Below are 21508 nucleotides of genomic sequence, written 5' to 3' on the forward strand. Positions count from 1 at the left end.
CAGAGTGCAATATGTAGTGTAATCGCTGTTTTCCCACAATGCAGCGTTTTTTGCAGCATCAATGTAGTGGCAAGGGGGCAATATGGCTGATGCAGTTGTAGTTGCCAAAATGATTGCAACTACACTAATATTTAGTTGCAAATCAGAAGAAATTATGTAGAAGTCCATATAGAGTCATTGCTGGTGTTCAGGGTGCAAGTGCTGTTTATGCCAATTCCATAGGTGCAAATGTGTTGGACCTATTAATGCTGGGTGCAAAGGGAACCCTGGAGCTACTGCATGGTCAGGGTGTGTCAGTTGCTCCAGGGTTTTCCTATGTTAATATGCCAAACAGCAGTTTTGGAATAGAAAGCAAGAAGGAATGAGTGGTGCTAAGCACAACTATATGGAAGTGCAAGGAGAAAATTTTTGATGAAAGTACTTTAAATGAAAGGGGTTTAACCCACAACTCACTGTGTGAAAACGTGTCAGAGCACAAATGCACCTGTGGACATAAACAAGCTTTAATGTGTCACTTATTAGCCAATATCGTATCAATACCTGGAGGATGTGGCCAGTGCTATGAGCAAAGCCTGAAGCACCCCTCTAATAAACACTATTGGATTCTTCTTTGTAATAAAAAGGTACATCATAGGAAGAATGAAGAGTCCATGCACCACCAGCCCACATAAAACAGTAATAGCATAAAATCCAAGTTTCTTTCCAATGGCAGTGGGGTCGTCCATCTCTAGGATCTTCCCTGCTATGAGAAATACAATGCCAAACGGAAAGTACCTGAAAAGCATAGAATTCACAAAAATAGATTAGTTCCTGTTGCCAGTTTACTGTTGTCTCAAAAATTTAGATTAAGCATCTAATTTTAAAGAGGACAGTTAGAAAAAAAGTTAATTTCAATAAAACCATATACAATTATATTGTAAAGTTGCTGGCTTATATTTTCTTTTATCGGAAATATTTTTGAGGATGCTGACAACTCCTGTAGTGAGGTTTATGTAAGGCTATACAGGTAAGAAAGAAGAAAAAAAAAGTTTGAACTTAATTGAATACTTATTGTAAATTCAGTAGCTATGTTCTTATATGCAATGCCTATCCCCAATTTACTGTTTGGGGATAATACATTATGCTTTACCATGCTTGAAGTGCAAATATAATAAGCACAAAGAGTAAATTTAAGCAGGACTGTTTTTTTTTTAAGCATCTAGGACACTCACATACACATACTGCCACAGACGGCAAACAAAGGGTCCGGGTATTTCCAAGCCTTATAATTTGAGTACCTATGCTCTCGTTTTTCCAGAAATATTTATTCTCTCATCATCCTTTCTGTATTATTTTCCCCCTCTCCCTCCCCTAAGAGTACAGTACTCCCGTACCTCACCCTTTTCTAGAGATCATTTGTACCTCACTTTTCTCTTTCTTCAGTATATTAAATATGTTTAGTCCTCCACCTTTCCAATTTTGCATATATCTCCATGGTTACAAGTTTACCAAGTAACTCTGCTTAGTACACTTGCCCCACATATCTCTAGAAGCAGTATTGATAAGAACTGACCATTCCTCCCCAAAAAACACTATATTAGAAAGAAGAACTCACCAAACTGCAACAGCCACAATCTTCATGACAGACTCATTTAAGCATTGGCAGAAGCTCACAAGAGGAACACCATTGGTTCCCATTCTTCCAAGTATTATACCTTGATAACACAAATATACATACAGTTGTACTATAACAATTTGAGTTATGGTTGCAATATATTGTACTGGTACTGTACTAAGAGAGTTGTCTGACAGCAGGGCCCTGTTTGCCCTGATTTTACAAATTTTGTGGGAAAATAATGGCAACAGTTGTGTGTTGACATTTTCATATAAAAGAATAATAATAATAATAAGCCTGAGTAATATAATGATATTTTCAATATGCAATTCTTTTTTGAAAATTCTCTAAACAGCAAGCTGGAGCTGCTGTGAAACATATTTCTATTATATATTATATTAAGCACAACAATTATAGTAGGATCGTAGGAATAATCGTGAAAGCAATGGAAATCTTCTGAAATTTTCAGTTTGCCCACAAGTATTGCTTATTTGAATTAAATACTTAAACAAGTTAAAAAAAACTAACATATAGGTGCCTAAGAGCTAGTCTAACAAAAAAGAACCTCAGAAAAGCTGGAACATTTCATAGACCTTACTTGCCAAACAATTAAAACCAAATTTCTTATGGTTCTGATAACATACAAATATCAGGGCCCGCTGTCAAGTTTCCAAAGTAAGAAACATTAAACCGAGAAGTAGATTACACCAATAAACCATACCCATGGTGGCAGAGAAAATGACTATTCCCAGGACATTCATGCCTTCGCTAGTTCCAGGTTCTGATTTGTAGACAACATCTGGAGATGGGGTGATATCTAGTGCAAAATTCTGGATGTGTGAGCCATTCTCATCCCTAATCCCATAGATCACAAATCTATGTGTGAAACCTTCGGATGGAAAGGCCCTAACAGGCTTCAGCACTGGGACATTCTTTGTGCGGTACTAAAAAAAACAGAAAGAAAAACTCTTTTAAGGCATAAATGTAACCTTTATTTAAAGAAACTTTAACTTTAAGCTTTAACCCAACTATATTAAAAAAAAAAGTGCAAACTACAAGTTTCTAAGATTGTAGTTGTGGATTTGCAGGGGCTGGAAATACCTGCTTTACATTATATAATTAGAACAATTACTAAATAATGTTGAACGTCTGTGTTTTTCACAACATCTTTTTCTTGATTGGACCCAAGACCAACTATCTCTGCCCTGCTGTATGGCCTTTACGTTATAATTACTGATTTTCTTAGGTTATGCCAGGCCACAAGAGAGCTTAAATGGCATTATAGTGTCTAGTAAATATTCATTTTAAAAAAGTATTTTCTCCACAACCAGCATATTTGAGCACCTTAAGTCCATATACTAAACCTGAAAACTGATACCTTGACCCTGGAATAGTCATAGAAAACACCAAGGGGCCGATTCATGAAGCTCGAGTGAAGGATTCGAATGAAAAAAATTCGAATTTTGAAGTATTTTTTTGGTACTTCGACCATCGAATTGGTTAAATTCGTTCGAATTCGAACGAAATCGAACGAATCGAACGAAAAATCGTTCGACTATTCGACCATCCGATAGTCGAAGTACTTCCCCTTTAAAAAAAACTTCGACCCTTTACTTCGGCAGGTAAAACCTACCGAAGTCAATGTTAGCCTATGGGGAAGGTCCCCATAGGCTTGCCTGTGATTTTTTGATCGAAGGATTTTCCTTCGATCGTTGGATTAAAATCGTTCGAATCGTTCGATTCGAAGGATTTAATCGTTCGATCGAACGAAAAATCCTTCGATCGATCGATCGCAGGATTAACGCTAAATCCTTCGACTTCGATATTCGAAGTCGAAGGATTTCAATTCGAGGGTCGAATTTCGAAGTATTTTTAACTTCGAAATTCGACCCTTAATGAATCTGCCCCCAAGTGTTTTATTTTTTTATATTATTTTTTCAGTTTTTTTATCTTTATTTTCTTCGGGGTATTCAGGGTATTCTTTTATTATCACTACAGAGATACAAATGAAATCCCTTGTTTAGTAGTCATGCTCTGTAATATTGCCTCTAAAGGGTTAAATATTTTGTTTTGGTGCATTGGACTCCACAGCCAAGATCATCGGTCTCCTATATTTAATCAATTTATGTACCTTATGCAGGACCCTCCAAATCAAGCAATAAACTGACTGACTCAGAAGCAATAAACTGACTGACTCAGAAGCAAATTAATTACCAGAACTATTTATATAAACAATTCATTACAGAGTAAGCTGTTTACTTTGGTATCTATGTACTGAATTATATGAGCTATTTCCTTGATTATTTTTTTAGCAGTGGAATATACATATAATATAAAGTACAGTGAAGATTGTCCATGGCTTTGTACATAAGTCTCTTCAACTTTCTCCATGAATAAATCATTTTACTGAAAAGTATGGGTCTAACTATATGGGAAACAGACCCTGCAAATGCTGAGGCGGGCAGTTGAACTTTTATAGGTAGCTGCATTATATGGTTTTTAAAGTTCAGGGTTGAATGATCTTGATGTAAGGCCTTTATGAGAGATACCTTTGTTTGATATGGTTGTATAATATGCATTTATGATCTACATTACTCAGTACTAAAGCAACTATTAGCTAGATACACTATATACACATTTTCTTTTTAACATTTCATACAGTAGAACCGCCATTTTATGTTTTTAGGGGACCATTTACATTTTTTCTTGAAAAAGGGACTAGCGCCCAAAACATAATAATAATAATGATAAGCACCAATAAAAGGCAAATTGCAGACTAAAGCACTGCCATTTTCTGCTTCGTTCTACATCTTGTTTTGGAAATACTATCACAGAGTGGATGGTGTGTGTTTTGAAACTGCAGAAAAAAAAAATCTTGTTTTTACTCCACTATTGTGTGCTAATTGGAATTGACTATGTACAGACAGAACCATTGCAAAATGTGCGTCTGGTTACTTATTTAAACCTCTTAATTTGACTAATAGCATTCGCAGAGAACAAACAGCAATTTTTGGGAACATCAGGACAATTTCTTCTGATTATACAAAATCAGGGAAAGCACCCATTGAAATGCGTCATAAAAAACCACAAAAATGAGGGTATGCAAAATAAAGGTTTCACTGTAAAGGCTATATTGGATATATTACAGGAAACCACTGCATATATTATTGACTCACAGTCCAGAAAAATACATTTTACAAAGTGCCATGTGCACAAACCATCTATAATTCGAATCTGACCGTTTTTTTAAATCCTTATAACATCAATGAATTGCATTTTACCAATACACAGTGTCAAACAGGATCAGAAGGCTGTTATTTGTGTTTTACAGATTGTATTGCCTCACAATTCCTTGGTTGTACAGTACACATTATATAGATTATTCACACTTAATTCTGCTATAGTACCAACAGATACATTTGTCATATTTTAGTGGGTATTATATATCTTTTTAATAGAAATGAGGTTGGAGAAATGTTTAAGGCCAGTAGTGATATAACTGAAGACAGAGCAATATCTTGGGAATTCCAATGATAGAAATGTATTGTTTAAATTCTTCCACAGAGTTGCATAATATTAGGGGTGGCTAGTGGCAGGGTCATGTGGGGGGCCACTTGACCCTGAAATGCACTAATACAAACCAATCTTTCTTTCAGTTTTCCTTAACATATATGACATAACTGACCTGCTTGAAAGTGGCTTCCACAAGGTTTGATGGGAACATATTCCTAGGGAAAAAAAAATGAGTTTCAGTATGTTGCAGTCTTTTAAACCAATCTGTATAAATGCTAAAGAAAATAAATCAATCCTTTAAGAAATCTGTGGCGAGTTTTCAGCAATGATCTGAATTATGCTTTATAGTGGTAGGTATTTAAGGGGTCTGTACATGGGCTGCTTCATTGTGATCACATCAGTGAGCAGTGGGTTTGTATGATGATCTGTCTCAGTAGACATCAATAGATATGTTAATCAGTTGCACAATGTGTCTATTTTATTACATATCTGCACAAATTTCCAGACTAGATGGCATGTAATTCATAATTGTGTACATGAGGAAGGTTATTATGAAGTGAGCTCCACTAGGCAATTGGTATGTCAGTGAGATACCTGAAACAACTGCCTCAATCACACACATCTTGTTGGAGCAACAGAAAGTAATACAGAAATGTAGGTATAATACTGTTTTATTACACTGCTCCCCTTCATTCCTCTACAACTCATTTTCTAGCAGATGTCAATGTGTTCTTAAATGTAAAAGCGGTCATTTCACTCAGAGAGAGAGAGAGAGAGAGAGAATGGTCTTAAAAGGTAAAAGCTCAGTAAGGTTAAAATACATCTTAAGCTGTCAGCAGATTGCCAATGGCATATAAATCTAGTTTTATCTGCATGGATAAGCCTTGGGAGGAAGCATTTATTTCAGTTATCTAAAATACTGGCAAGTAATTTAATGCCAACATTTAATAAAGATATAGGCCATAAGTGCTTTACATTTAAATAGTCTTTGCCAATTTATGGGAGTAGAGTTATGGAAGCCTGATTCACCTCTAGTCGTACAGTGCAGCCTTGCATTGCATGATTAAAAATGTAAAATGTAGAGGGGTGAGTGAAATATCTACAAATGTTTAAAAATAGGTTATTGAAAGACCATCTGGATATTGAAATCTGGATTTACCTTATTTTATACTGTTTATGGTCTACTTTATTTCTTGTATTGTTGGGGGACAACCTGGCCAAGGACAAGGGGGTCAGGATATATAATTCTGGAAAAGGCTGTTTTGATGGAGTATGAATTAATGACATGAAAACTGCTTTGCTATCAACTCACTCCATTATTGAGATACTGGTACAGCCAAAGCTATTCCAAGCTACTCCTTAGATTCTGTTTGTATCATTTTTATGTTTTGTAAAGTCATAAGGGCATTTTATTTTCAAAATTAGATTTTTTGTAATGTTAGAGGTTTTTTTCTACTTCAATCAAACTATATTAAAAAAAACATTTAGAATGCTTGCTTAAATATTAAAAAGTAACAAAATTGATTAAAAAGTTCATGAAAAAATTCGAATAGCTCTAATTTTTACTCTTTTTTTAATTTGAATGGGTCAGGAAATTTTAAAAACTTGCAATGAAAATACCCTACAAATGTGCCATAGACAGCTCCCATTGACTTCTACATGAACTTGGCAGCTTATAGAATTTTCACATGTGAGCTTTACAATTTCTTTATTTTTTTTATTGCCAAAAAAAAAAATAGATCCTAATTAGAACACCATCCTAATGTGGCCACACATAGGTCAATGGTCCGAGTTGGCAACTTTTTGGGCCTGTGTATAGGGTCAGCTTCCGGCCCTCCCCAACCGAAATCTGGATCAGAATCAGGCAGGTTTTGCTTTTCCCGTTGGGATAATTACTGTATGATACAATCATTGGCCTGAGAACAAAAATCAGTGCCTGGCTAGCTGCAGGTCTGCTATAGAAGATTGTTGTCTTACAGTGGCAAAACACATATAGAGATCTACTCATTTGGTGATGTTGCCAAATGAGCGGATCTCTCCCTGATATGCCCACCTTAAGGTGGATCATAATGCAAGGAGTTCCGGCGGTCGGACCGCAGGACCGCATCAATGAACAGATGCGATCCAACAGGATTTTTAGCACTGCCTGATCGACATCTGGCCGATTTTCGGCCAGATATCGATTGGGGAAGCCCGTCGTAGGGCCCCACACATGGGCCAATAAGCTGCTGACTCGGTCTGTCTGCAGCTTTTATCGGCCCTTGTATGGCCACCTTTACCTGTACCCTGAAAATCACAACTATTCTACAACTAACAAGTTTTTAGTATTTGTTTGTGAGGCCTGAATTTATTTTCTTTTTTTGCTTTAAGCTTTTAGTATTGAATCCATTTTTGTGTACACCTGACTGTTTATTATAGCTCAGACACAACAAATTATATTAAAAAAGTGATATGTGTTTGGTTCCAAAGGATTTTTCAGATTTTCTGCCCCGAAAACTTCGATTATTTCGGATTTTTTCATGAAACCCAGAGCAGATCAGGATATCTTCGGGACTTCTCCCATTGACCTCTACATAAATTTGGCAGGTCTGAGTACTTTTTTATTCAGACTTTTAACACCCCGAGGGTTTAATAAATTCCGAAAAATGTTAGTTTTTTTCGCAACTAACAATTCAGAATTTATAGGAAAAAAATGCATTTTTGGCATTCAGACTTTAATAAATAACCTCCTGGTGATCCTGCAACTAGTTTTTCTTAAGTGACAGCAAAATGGTGAAGACAATAGAAAAAGGACAGAACAAAACAAAGTGAAGGGGGGGGTGTGGTGGTGGGATAAGAACACGAGGTGGAAAGGAGCAGAAGAGTATGGCTGGAGAGGACATGGAGGATCTTAACAATGTCTGACAGAATGAAAAGCCAAAATAGAAGTAGACAAGGAAAAAAAAACAAGATGGAGGGCAAAGTGAGACAGGAGACAAGAAGATAGCAAATGATAAATAAAAGGGACAAGAAGGAAAAGAAAATGTAACATGAAAATATCTAAAAGTCAAATAGAAACCAAAGTGCCCTTTTGTCTTAAAGACAGTCTTAAAGCAAAAAAAAAAAAAAAAATTCATTATTGCCTCTGGAAATATTTTGTATAACATCAATTATCTCTGTTTACTGTCCATTTATTATTTCAGTAGCAAATTTTAAGACAAAACCCTAAGAATCATTTACAAAGACCCCAAAATGCAAGTGAAACACTAAGGGGCACAACATCGTCCTCAGTGCTCATTCAGTAAGCATGTGGCTCTGGCAATGGTGCAGAATGTAGTGCTGGATGGTGAAAGACAGCCCTGTCCTTAACATCTGTCATAGTGCAAGTGTTATATACAGCACTCTTTTGCACCAAGCTCTGCTGGTATTCACTTAGCTACTATCCAACACATTAATTGAGCATTTTTATTGATTGTTAAGTTATTTTGAAATGCAGTGGCTTTTGAAAGCAAGTAAGCAAATAAGTAAAAATATAGAGTGATTAAGGTCATTTTCGCATTCCTGGTTCTAACTCTTGAAACAATGTAGCAGAAGTCAGCTCTCCTTCAACCATAAATCCTTTTCTAACAATGCCTTGCATGTATCTGGTAGGCCTACATATTTTCATTATTAAAAACTACAAGTGCAAAAATAAAAAGAGACAGCAAATACTGCTTTAAACAGTAAAAGAATAGTAATTCATTTTAAAACTATTTTAATTAATGCATAAAAGAAGGTTTTTTAGTTATATTTTTTATACATTCATTTCTGTGTTTATATCTCATTTATAGTAAAGTTGGTTCATTCTCATCTATGTGGTTGAAAACATTGAGCCAGAAAGCTAACTACACAGTAAAACATTTTTAAGCGATGTAAATTCTAGACAGCTTTGGGTGTCACGTTTACTAAATGAATGCCTATTCTCAATGTACTAAAGCTTGCAAGTGTCCCCTTGTGAAATTTTCTATTTCCCTATTCCTGACCTCTGTATTTTTGAAAAGATGGTTGCCATAACCCTCATTGAGCCCAAATCTAAATCCTCTATGCAGCTGTGCTCAGACAGAACTTGGCACTTATAACTGTCACTTAATGTTTTGTGTGATCTCTTTAGAAAGTAAACAAATCCCCATCACTGTACATGTGACTGTGACTTGACGTGGCTCTTTCCCAAGTCACCAGATAAGCTGTTTAACCAGACTAAAAGTACTACAGGAAAATTAATAAGGCTTTAGTTTAAGTCAGGTGGTAAATGCTCACTTGAGGCAGAATACAAACAAATGCAGCTCTTCAATATAAAAGCTTTAATACCGGTAAACTATTTTTACCATTTTTGTCCTATATTTTGACAATAGGAATTTAAAACAGAAAATATGGTAAAAATTGATTCCTGATATCTAATATAATGGCACATATCCTTATTAAGAAGTAATAACATTATTTTTATCTATCTTTTCTATAACTTCATCAGCCATTAATAACAACTCCAATTACTAGTCATATAAACATTTGTAAAATTAATTTATATCAATAATGCAACTATACACTTTTGTATCCCAACCCAGAAATGTTTGGTAACAGCACCCCGGTCACCAAAGAAAGACTGACTTCTGCTCCTCATCCTATGTATGTATTAATGTACATATTGTACGGTATACATTTTATCCTATATCTGACTGCATAAGAATAAACCAAATACATGAATGCTAATTACTGCTTGCTTGTTATGGGTTACCACGCAGGTGCATATTTGGCCAGTGTTGATAACTGAGTGGTTAATGCAATCTCATTAATGTCAGCTACGGCAATCATTCTATCAAGGGTCTATATAAGCCTGCCTCTTCCTTTGTGCTTGGTCATTAAGATGCTTATCTGTGAATTAATCAGTTCCTGCCTTTTGCTTTTATTCTGTTTATTCCTGGGACTGAGGTTGAATTATTTTCCTGATTCTGTATCTGCATCTTGCTTGCCATTACCTATAGCCTGTTACTGGACCTTGGCTTTTTTTCTGCCAACTCCCCTGACCTCTTGCCAAATACTGGATTTGGACGATTGCCCCTATATCACCCTGGCCATTGGTTTGGACAGTTTTATTAGTCTCATGTAACCCAGCATATACACTCCAGCCTGTCTATCTGCAACCAGCTTCTCTTCACAGAATAGTCTAGTCAAGTCATGAATGCACCTTTCTTTTGTTGGCCTTTTACTGCACTATACCTTAATTAGATTTTGATTTGTTAAAGGGGTGGCTTACCTTTATAGTAACTTTTAGTATGTTATAGAATGGCCAATTCCAAGCAACTTGTCAATTGATCTTCATTATTTATTTATAGTTTTAAAGTTATTTGCTTTTTTCTTTTGACTTTTTGCAGATTTCAAATGGGCGTCGCTGACCCCTTCTAAAAAGCAAATGCTCTGAAAGGCTACACGTACTGTTATTGCTACTTTTTATTACTCATCTTTCTATTCAGGTTCTCTACTATTCATATTCCAGTTGGTCCAAACCAATGCATGGTTGCTAGGGTAATTTAGACCCTAGCAACTAGATTGCTGAAATTGCAAACTGGAGAGCTACTGAACCAAAAGCTAAATAACTCGAAAACCACAAATAATAAAAAATGAAACCCAATTGCAAATTGTCTCAGAACATCACTCTCTACATCATACCAAACATTGTCTCAAAGGTGAACAACCCCTTTAAATGCATACTAGCAATGCATACATAGCTATGAATACAAGAATGTCTCAGACTGTGCAACTAGGTTACCCATGTGTTAATATCCTTAGTCAGCAAAGTAAATTGCAGATGGTATTTCCCAGCAGCAATAATTAGCAGCATTTAGGTCCATTTCAGATTGCTCTAGGAAAAGAACTGGTCACATGATCACTGTACAGATTAATTGTTATTAGGTTTTGAGAAAGATGAAAGCATTTGTTTCCTACATCTCAATGACCTGCAGTGAAATTATACTGGCATAATCCATTTCATTGTTATATTTGTCTGTTGCCTCTCCAGATATTATTATGTCTTGGAGGTATGTCATGGAGTGAGACATGACTTTTCCTAAAAAAAACAAATGTAAGGTATAATCAAGATTAGGAGGATTACTACCTCAAACATATTAAAACAAGTTCAAAAAAAGTACCATTGCAAAGGGTACAGCAGGATTTCAGTCACTGACTATAGAAAGGAAACATGTTGATTGGGGCTATTCTTTCTACTTTTGTTGATAACTTTCTCCTCTATCTTTTTTTTAAAAAAAATGAAGAGTTAAATCAGAAGCATTTCTAAAAGGGGAAAACAAAATGGGAGTTAAGCCTCTCTTATATGACATTGGATATCTGTAATTAATTGTTTCCATTTATTGAGCATTGCAGTATATCTGTATGTGACATGGGATCTCAGCCCCTTAGCACTCTGGAGGGGATTTCTTGCATGAATCATATTTTGCCATAAAAATGTCTTAATTTACTGAAGCCTTTACACAGAATCGAAGGCACCTTAGACTACCATGTGACTAGAAGTACATTTTCATATAATATGGTTTTTAATATAGTCACTAGAAATCTGCTCCATAATAGTTACATATTAAAATTGGGTTGAAAAAAGACAGTCTATCAAGTTCAACCCCTCCAAATGAAAACCCAGCATCCATACACACACCCCTCCCTACTTTCACATAAATTATATATATACCCATACCTATACTAACTATAGAGTTTAGTATCACAATAGCCTTTGATATTATGTCTGTCCAAAAAATCCTCCAAGCCATTCTTAAAGGCATTAACTGAATCAGCCATCACAACATCATCCGGCAGTGCATTCCACAACCTCACTGTCCTGACTGTGAAGAACCCCCTACGTTGCTTCAAATGAAAGTTCTTTTCTTCTAGTCTAAAGGGGTGGCCTCTGGTACGGTGATCCACTTTATGGGTAAAAAGGTCCCCTGCTATTTGTCTATAATGTCCTCTAATGTACTTGTAAAGTGTAATCATGTCCCCTCACAAGCGCCTTTTTTTTCAAAGAAAACAACCCTAACCTTGACAGTCTACCCTCATAATTTAAGTCTTCCATCCCTCTAACCAGTCCAAAACTACACTGCATACTCCAGATGAGGCCTTACCAGGGACCTATAAAGAGGCATAATTATGTTTTCATCCCTTGAGTTAATGCCCTTTTTTATGCATGACAGAACTTTATTTGCTTTAGTAGCCACAGAATGACACTGGCCAGAATTAAACAACTTGTTATCTACAAAAAACCCTACATCCTTCTCATTTAAGGAAACTCCCCAAAATGTCCACCCCATTGCATAAGAAATATATATATATATATATATATATATATATATATATATATATATATATATATATATATATATATATATATAGGGAAAGGTGGGTACAAGCTGCACACCTTAAAATACACAAAAATACCTGGGTGCTCTGGTTTGCATGAAAAACTCAAACGTTCGATATATTGAAATAAGAGAAAAAGGTTTATTAAATCCGACGTTTCGGTTCCCCTTTCTCAAGGACAAACAGTGCTGAACAGGAAGTGACAGTTTAAAAACTGTCACTTCCTGTTCAGCACTGTTTAAAAAAATAGGTGCCATGATAAGGAGAAAACTGCATCTGTAATTGTTGCCCAGTTACCTGATTAAATCCAGAAGGGCATCTGCTGAACTCATCACAGGCTTCCCACTCTGCTCTGTATTTTCCTTCTGAGCTGCACCCCCAGGATGAATGATGGAAACCATGATAATTCCTACTATAACAGCTACGAATGTTGTCCATAAGTAGTAGGCGATGGTAAAAATTCCCAAACGACTGGAAGTTTTTGCATCAAGCGCAGCCAGTCCCGACATCAAACTAGGGATAGAAAAGTTTAAGACATGATCTAGTGCGAAGGCTATGGAGAAACACCCATAATGGGTGGGTAGGCCAGTAGCAATAAATTCAACATAACAATGAATAGAAAGTATGAATAGAACAATGATGGAGCTCATAAACACCTGTGTGGAACATACCATAACTCAATAAAACACCTTATATTTGTAATATGAAATTGCAGCTCATTTACTACATTCACAAGACTGAAAACAATATGATATAGCCTTAGAATGTTTATAGTCCACTGAATCATTTATACTATGTAACTTAACTATGTAAGGGGTGGCACATAGTCCACCCAAGGGCATCTACTTGCATCCCCTTACTTGCACTATATTCAGTAGCAAGATGCTTGCAGCACCATGGCATTGAGAAATTGTCTTGGAACATATGAATGTTTTTGTAAGTGGCAAAGCGAATGGGTAAAATAGTGGCATCTACTTGAGAAAATATCTGAACCAGGTTTTGAAAGTTCCACAAAAAAGTTAGACACTGATACTTTAGATGCTTTGTTTGGCAATAAGGCCTGATACGCCAGTCTCTGCCGTTAAGAAGACATTAACCTATAACCCAGTGTATAGACTGAAAATAAATGTTAGCTGCAGGAAGTATATTTCATTGTTAACACCATAATATGCAACACATGTGGTGACTTCTACACATATATACAGGGGCGTAACTACTGGGGGAGCAGGGGGTGCAAATGGGCCAGGGCCCCCCCCGGAAGATCATGCGCGATGCAGCCGGCTGGAGTCGGCTGCAGCGGCAGAGAAAAATTGTGCAGACGAGGGTGGGGGCGGGCCCGTCTGCACGGCCCGCACCAGGGTTCGCCCCCACCAAGTTACGTTACTGCATATATATACTCTAACAGATGGAGAATATTCACATGACTTCTACATTTTGTGACCATGGGTTTCTACTTAAATGAACTTCAGCAATATTTCTGTCTATGAACACTAGATGGTTAGATACTGAAGATGCAAATCTGAAAGTGCACATATGGTTCCCAAAAATATTCTCAACTGTTATTGTCTAGTAACCTTTGTAGAAACATAATGATCAAAAGCTTCTGCAACTCATTGCACACATTCACATATATATAAGTAAAAGGAAAGCAAAAATAATCTTATTCTAACAGGAACAGCAGCTGTCATTTTTTTAGAGCCAAGTAGAGTGGTCCTATTGGATGATGATGATGATGATGAAGATATAAACACATCATATGATTTTATATAATAAAATTAGTCATAACTAATAATATCTAATGTTTACATTCTAGGGACCAATGATCAAGGTATCCAAGTCTATAAACAGGTATCACAGCCCTTAAAGGAGAACTAAACCCATAAACGCATATGCCTATAAATGCCACAATATATAAACAAAACTAGTTAATCCACCCAAAGGTTCAGCATCTTTATAGCAGTAATGACCCAGGCCTTCTAAGTTGTCACAGGAGTTTCCCATCTTGGATTTTGTTAGAAGTGTCAGTGACATGCGCATGTTTAGTGTGCTTTGAGCAGCTGTTGAGAAGTTAAGCTTAGGTGTCATCACAAATCATCAAACAGAAAATGAGGTTTGCTGTTATATAAAATTATGGGACAGAGCTTATTATTACATTCTGATCAGGGACGGATTTACATAGCGGGAACCCCTAGGCCCACTGCCGTTTGTCTCCCCATCCACTCTCCTTCAGTTGTTCACTTGGGCTGGTACAGAAGCCCAAAACATAATGTACAACATTTCTGCCCTTCTTCTTTAGTTCTCCTTTAAACATAAAAAATGTGTGACAATATTTTGAAAAAATATTTCATGAGCAAAACATTCCATATGGCTTTCCATGTTTTATATCTGTGGCAAGCTAGACGACATAAAAAAAAACAAGATGTGTTGGGATAAACTTTCTGCGTTCATTAAAACAATAAATTTGTGTTTTTAGTGTACAGGGGTTTCCAATACTCTTGCACTTTTGAAGCTGGTAAGTCATGGATATGTCGCCCCAGATTCTGGATTTTATTGCTTAATGTGCATTAGAAAAATGCACTGAAAAAGATTCTGTGGTATTCACTTCCTGCCTCTTTCCCATGTTCACAAGACTATGTGTGTAACACAGAGGGTAGAGCAAGTATTTCCATGTCAACATCACAAGTGACTTTCAAAATGCCCGCCTTTAAGAACACTTCAGGCAATAGCAATGCATGCTGCCCAACCACACCCACATTGGTTTGGAAGCACTGGGGATTTGCAGGAGATACAGTAGTTTTTAAAATTTCCTGTGCACCAATGCCCAGTACTCTGGACTCGATGATACATTTTTTTGCATGTGCACAAAGGAAGGGGAGAGGATGGACAGAAGCAGGCCTATGGATGCAATGTAAATCCGGCCCTGAATGTTGCCTCCTTCACTTAATTTCTGCAGAACAAACAACATCTCCAACACTGTGCTTTGCACTACCAAGTTTTTTTCTTAGAGGTCACCAAGGTGGTGGTATTTGATTTATGTGCACATGTGCCAACAACCCTTCCTTCTGACCTTGGAATGAAACTCTCTCAGCCAAAGGAACATATCAACAATCGGATGCCGATTGGTAATTTCCTAATGAAGGAAGCCTGCCTTGCTATGGCAACTGAATGCTCAGTTTGCTATTGCCTGAAGTGTTCTTGAAGGTGGGTATTCAGCATTCTGAAAGTCACTTTTGATGTTGACATGGAAATACTTGCTGTACCCTCTGTGTTACACACATAGTCTTGTGCACATGGGAAAGCGGCAGGAAGTGAATACCACAGAATCTTTTTCTTTTCTTTTTACACACATAGTCTGGTTACCTGATAGATTCCAATGGTCTGAGTCTCAGACCAAAGCATTCTGGGAAACCTGTGATGTGGCTAGTCAGCACTTTTTTTTGCAAACATGCTACAGCTACAGTGTAGCCCAGTGTGTTGTCTTAGGGGCGGATTTATCAAGGGTCGAAGTCAATTTGATGGAATTTTCTAAGTAAAAAAATAGTTTGAATATTCGAATATTCGATAATCGAAGTACAGTCTCTATAAAAAAAATATAAAAACATTAAGGAGCAGATTTATCAAGGGTCGAATTTCGCAGTAATATATACTTCAAAATTCGACCATCCAATTTAAATACTTTGAATTCGAAAATCGAATTCGAACTTTTTTCATCGAATTTGGGTATTTTGCAGTCGTGAACGATTTTACTTCGACTGCAAAATACCCAAATTCGTTGAAGAAAGTTTGAATTCGATTTTCGAATTCGAAGTATTTTTTACTTTGAAATTCGACCCTTGATAAATCTGCCCCTTAATGTTTTTATAGGCCATACATATAAAGATGGTCACAGCAAGTTCAATCAACAGATACCCTTTATACACAATTAGCTAGTATGTGACTAGCATCATACATAGGCCACCCTCACACATGAAAACATATGCAAACTGTTAAGCGATTATCATTATATAGAGTAAATCAAAGCACAATGTTTCTGAATACATTTTATGGCACCATTAATGACTAGTCAATGGTGCTATTACCTTAGATACAACAAATATTTGATGTACTGAGCGTCAGTCACTGTGGACCCAACATAAAAGTTAGGTATTGAATTTTTGGTAAAGAAAATACAGCCATATTAAATAATGGAATGTTGATTGCATTGTTACCTTGACACCACAAGAGGAAGAATCAACATTTTCAGCATCCGCATAAGAAGTTCTCCAGGAAACTGGAAGTAGCTAATTTCCTACAAAACAGAGAAGAGACACAGGCAATGCTATGAGAATACACAGAACATTCACTCAGTTGGAATTCTGACTTTATTGAGAAACCCAAAACATATGCACACAATGCTTCAAATTTGTATATTTAAGTGAGTAAACCAGTAGGGGTGTTATTCATTTAATTTGTAGTGTTTATGGAGGAGCAATGTGTCTCCAATGGAATGAATGAAAATGCTCCTATATCCGAGTATAAAGTGTAAGTGAACACAGATCTAACACTCAGTAATGCGTAATGCACATTGTTGCTAAGTGTCTAATGATTTTAAACGTTTTAAATTAAATTTCAGTTTAGTTTTAGGCAGTGTATAACGTGACATGACGTGGGAAGTGAGCGTACATATTTTGCCCGAAATGTGATACTAACACCTCAATTTTTTGAAATGTATGTAAAGGGATTCACATAGGTAGAATTTAAGCACTGGAAATCTTTTTCTTCTTTTATATGTGCAAATCATACAGAAAGTTCAACCATGTGCAGCAGTGATTTAATATTGAGAAGATCAATGTTATGTTCACAATTCTCAACAAATATTACTCAGTTTTCTGACCAAAATAAAAATGATTTAATCAGTTAACTATTTTCTACTTTGAAAGCTGAGTGCTGCTACAATTGCATACTAAATTACTCTAATGATACAGAATGCTCAATAACAACTGCAGTAGCCATCACTGTAAATGCTTATTTAATCTATGTAATGCTTTAAAAATAATCTGCATTTGAGATATTCTCTAGCACAGACTTCCCTGTTGCCTCCCCATATTACTACATAAGCCACAATGTAAGCAGTAAGCACCCATCATCCGTCAGACATACCATGTTCATTTCATGGCTAACCACCATTTTAGGCATTATTAAAGCTACTGGAAGGAAAGCATGCTGCAATAAATAAGAGAAAGGGTTTGAGAAGTACAAGGGCAGGTTATATTATAGGAACAGAAAGGACATTAGCCTAGTCCCCCACTAATGGATTGCCCAGCATCCACCATATCCTGCTGAACTGCAGTCAGGTGGATTTGGGAGTTTAAATTCAACAACAATTGGAGGGCTACAGCTTGGGAATGCCTTATCTGACATCCTTGATTTATGTTATTTCCCCATGGGAGTGCAGTGATGACCTAAAGAAAGTCAGTTATACAATGTAAGCAGGCTTTTGGCATAGCAAAGGTCCATTACCCAGAGAATAAAATTGTTGGCACTAACTAGTGTCCAGAGTGGCATCGGATCACTTTTTAAACTGTGTAGATGTTGTCACAGCAAAGCCCTACACAGGACAATTTTAATAAATGGCCCAAAAAAAATGTACACAGAACCCACCACGACAGAGGGCCCACCATGATATATTTATACATATATTAATGTTGTGGTGCTAGTGTGTGACACACATTGGCAGAATAGTATTGAGCTTGAACCTTGTGGCAAACAAACCACGGGACTAAGTTAATGTTGCACAGCTACTGTAAAGGACCAAAACCAGAGAGTCATGGGGCCTTGAGAAATATCTATGGGTCTTAGTGGCCTTAATCTGCCTCTGACAATAGATAATAGATAACAGACAATATATAACAGTAAATAAGCACCCCATTCCCACATTTCACGCTAATTCATTCTCATTCTTGCGTCCCCCGTCCCCCCAATCTACTACATTTACTTATCCTAGGAGGACAGCCACACAGTTAGTGAACCATATGGCATATCTAACAAATATAAATTCCATTAAACAATAGCACACCTATTTCAGTGATCTCCTTCAGTTTCTGAGTGATTCTAATATTTGTAGTTTAGGGTTACAGTCTGCTGATCCATGCTTTAAGCAATAGTATAAACTGTTAATCCATTTATATGGTTCCACAGAGTATATGTAACCCCTGACAGAAGATGTCAAGAACTTAAATAGTAAACAGCAGTACAGTTAGGACTGAAAATACGGGCACTGGACTAGATGTGCGGCCCCGTCCCAAATCCAGATAAATGTATGATTCCAGCTTTCTCCTGCAGCTTCCCTATTTTTCAGCAAAACTTAATTGTCAATAAGTTTTTCAAAAAACAAATTAATTTACCTTTAAAATGGATTTTCTAAATTAAAGTCCCAAAGCTTTCTTACTCATAATAGTCGTAATGATTGCTGATGGGCACAGCTGGATTTTTCTTCTATACTCTTCCTCTTCAGGAAGCTGAAAATCAGAAACTGATAGTAGTCAAACAATCAGTTTGTGTTAACTTAATTGTTGTTAGTGAAAATGACCTGGTTATTGCAGAAAGCAGCTGGGGAACCATGGCCCTTAAGTATTCTGAGCTGTCACATTGAATGATGGTTATAAGCACCAAATATTCTGAAACCAACTCGAATTTAGGCTAAAATGTGTACCTTTTTTTTAGCAAGTTTGTCTTAGATTATTGCCCAGGTGTTTTACTGACCTGTTCTGTTAGTCTTCTAGTCCTGAGAAAGAATCCAAGCAGACATCCCACTATGACGGATAAAACTGAGAGGATGAGCAGTCCATTCCGCTTGCACACATCCTTCGCTCTGGCCAGCCCTGCATCCACAGCCCCTGCCATTGTGCCCTAAAAGTCTACTGCTGTCCCACTGGGACCACACCGCTCTGTGACAAGCCAACTCACATTCTCTAAAGATCAGATCAAAGCCAGCAGACACTGACCATGCTGCAAGGTCACCCCTCACCCACTAGCCACGCAACATGCAGCTGGCATTATGGTCCCAAATTAATACCCAAATCCTATTACTGGCTTCATCATTAGAAGCCTGGAGGAGATTAGGGAGCTCGGGATAATTTGAAAAGAATATGAATATACTCAAGTAGATGATAAGATATTGGTATTTTTTTTTAGACAGAAAGTGCAGAAGATTTACCATTCAACTGTAGTTAAAAAAAAAGATTCATTAAATTTTTCCCATAGATGTAATTTAGTAGCAGTATTTTTCATAGACCAAATATTTAAGCAAATAATTGTACTAAACTGAATACATCAAGCAGGGGTGAAACTGCACATAGAAGAATGCTGCATACAGTATATATTTTATTCACTAAGCATCTATATACAGACGTGAAGTGAGTACATACAGTATGTATTCATTACACACAGGGGAGGATTATACATACAGTATGCATTCTGTACACAAACTCGGGTTGTGCAAATCTGCACACAGGTTAGAAAACTGGGCATATGCAGTGCATTCTACATAAACAGGAGTGTCTGCATTCTACATACACTGGCCTGTACATACAGTACATATGTACCGGCAACTAACCAGACATGCAGCAGCTTTATATGTGTTCATTAACAAAGATGTGAAGCGGCAACACTAAGGGGGTTATTTATCAAAATCCGAATTTATCTCACTATTTTTGGAAAGCCACTCCGACCAAATTCGCACTGACTTTACCCCCCCCCCTATTTATCATGAAATTTTCCTGAAAAAAATATTTTGTGGGAAAAGTCTCATTTAGATAGTTAAATTTTTTTTTGATTTGACGCCCGAATACCTCGACTTTTTGTGAAACCCAGTTCGAATCAGGATATCTTCAGGACATCTGCATGACTTCTACATGATTTTGGCAAGTCTGAGTTTTTTAATGAAAAAATTTTGGTTTTCCCTGTTAAAAGTCCAACCAGAAAAATCGAACTTTGATATATAACCCCCTAAATGCTAATAAAAGAGGCCAAGACTGCTACTGCACTGCAGTTTATGCAAGAGACACATTACCCTATCACGAGTGACAGAAAAGCACATTAATCTACCACAAGCATAGGATTTCATAGGAAATCCACACCCTGCACGGCAGATTAGCAGTTACTGGACTTGCATAAAACATGATCTATGCTATCGCAGTCTGCAGAAAACATATACATTATTTGTTATTTAGCCATACACTATGAATACCTTGGATAGCTCTTGTTTCAAAAGACCTACTTGGTACTCTAATATGAAGTATGAGTTTTAAGTAATGCCACATTTTAATAATAGTTTCTAAATCTTAGACTAGGATCTGGGAAGTTGAATGCTGGTATAAAAAAAATGTTACGCAAACACTCACAGACAAAATAATGCATATACACTGTACATGCTAATGCATGTAACCCTGTATTGAAAGGTGTACTTATTATTTAAGCATTCAGTGTATTTACTGACCCCTAAATAAAGGGGTCACTTGTGTGCAGTTACCACTAGCATTTTTTTTTTTTTTTTTTTATAATTAACAGCTTTACAAACTTTTTCCTAATGATCCCCTTTACATTTACTATTTACCTTTTACTGGGATCTCTGCAGAATACTGTAAGGTATTCCATATTCTATAGTATATATTGATATATGTATCAGAATGAACCAGGAATTTGTTTTTTGCATTATATTAGGCATGTGAATAGGTGATCCATTTATCAATAAATTATTAATTGGTATTCAGCCTTCTCATATCTAATTGAGTTAGATAAAAGGGGTCAATGACAACCACAAGTGCAGTGTAAAAATTGCAATATTGAGAATTCACCATGTTTTCCCTGACTATTCCAACATTATTGAAATGCAATTGCAAGTGAAGTGTCAAACGTGTAGATGGCATCGTTCAATGTCAAAATTACATCTTTGACTCTTTAGGCACAAATCTCCTGTGTGTGTTGATCCTGCTCATAGTGGGAACAATGTAATTACAACTAGCTTGAAGGGGGTGTTAGCTCCAG

At 36.6% G+C, this 21508-nt stretch overlaps 1 protein-coding gene across 2 annotated transcripts in view; it reads right to left on the reverse strand.

The window, feature by feature from the left end:
- The window catches only part of slc1a7.S (solute carrier family 1 (glutamate transporter), member 7 S homeolog), a 28629-nt gene extending 7342 nt beyond the window's left edge, over positions 1 to 21287 (reverse strand). Inside the window, exons 1-7 of one of the 2 annotated variants that reach the window (XM_041561488.1) lie at positions 19226 to 21287; positions 16693 to 16772; positions 12782 to 12997; positions 5280 to 5322; positions 2316 to 2538; positions 1595 to 1694; positions 541 to 774 (exon numbers count right to left, since the gene is read on the reverse strand). In XM_041561488.1, the coding sequence (XP_041417422.1) occupies positions 541 to 774; positions 1595 to 1694; positions 2316 to 2538; positions 5280 to 5322; positions 12782 to 12997; positions 16693 to 16772; positions 19226 to 19366 (1037 nt within the window). In that variant the 5' untranslated portion in view covers positions 19367 to 21287. The remainder of the gene's footprint in view (positions 1 to 540; positions 775 to 1594; positions 1695 to 2315; positions 2539 to 5279; positions 5323 to 12781; positions 12998 to 16692; positions 16773 to 19225) is intronic. The other variant, XM_018260914.2, reaches the window with a different exon arrangement.
- Positions 21288 to 21508: the final 221 nt, after the last annotated feature.

The sequence above is a fragment of the Xenopus laevis genome, chromosome 4S, assembly GCF_017654675.1.
Source record: "Xenopus laevis strain J_2021 chromosome 4S, Xenopus_laevis_v10.1, whole genome shotgun sequence".
NCBI lineage: Eukaryota > Metazoa > Chordata > Amphibia > Anura > Pipidae > Xenopus > Xenopus laevis.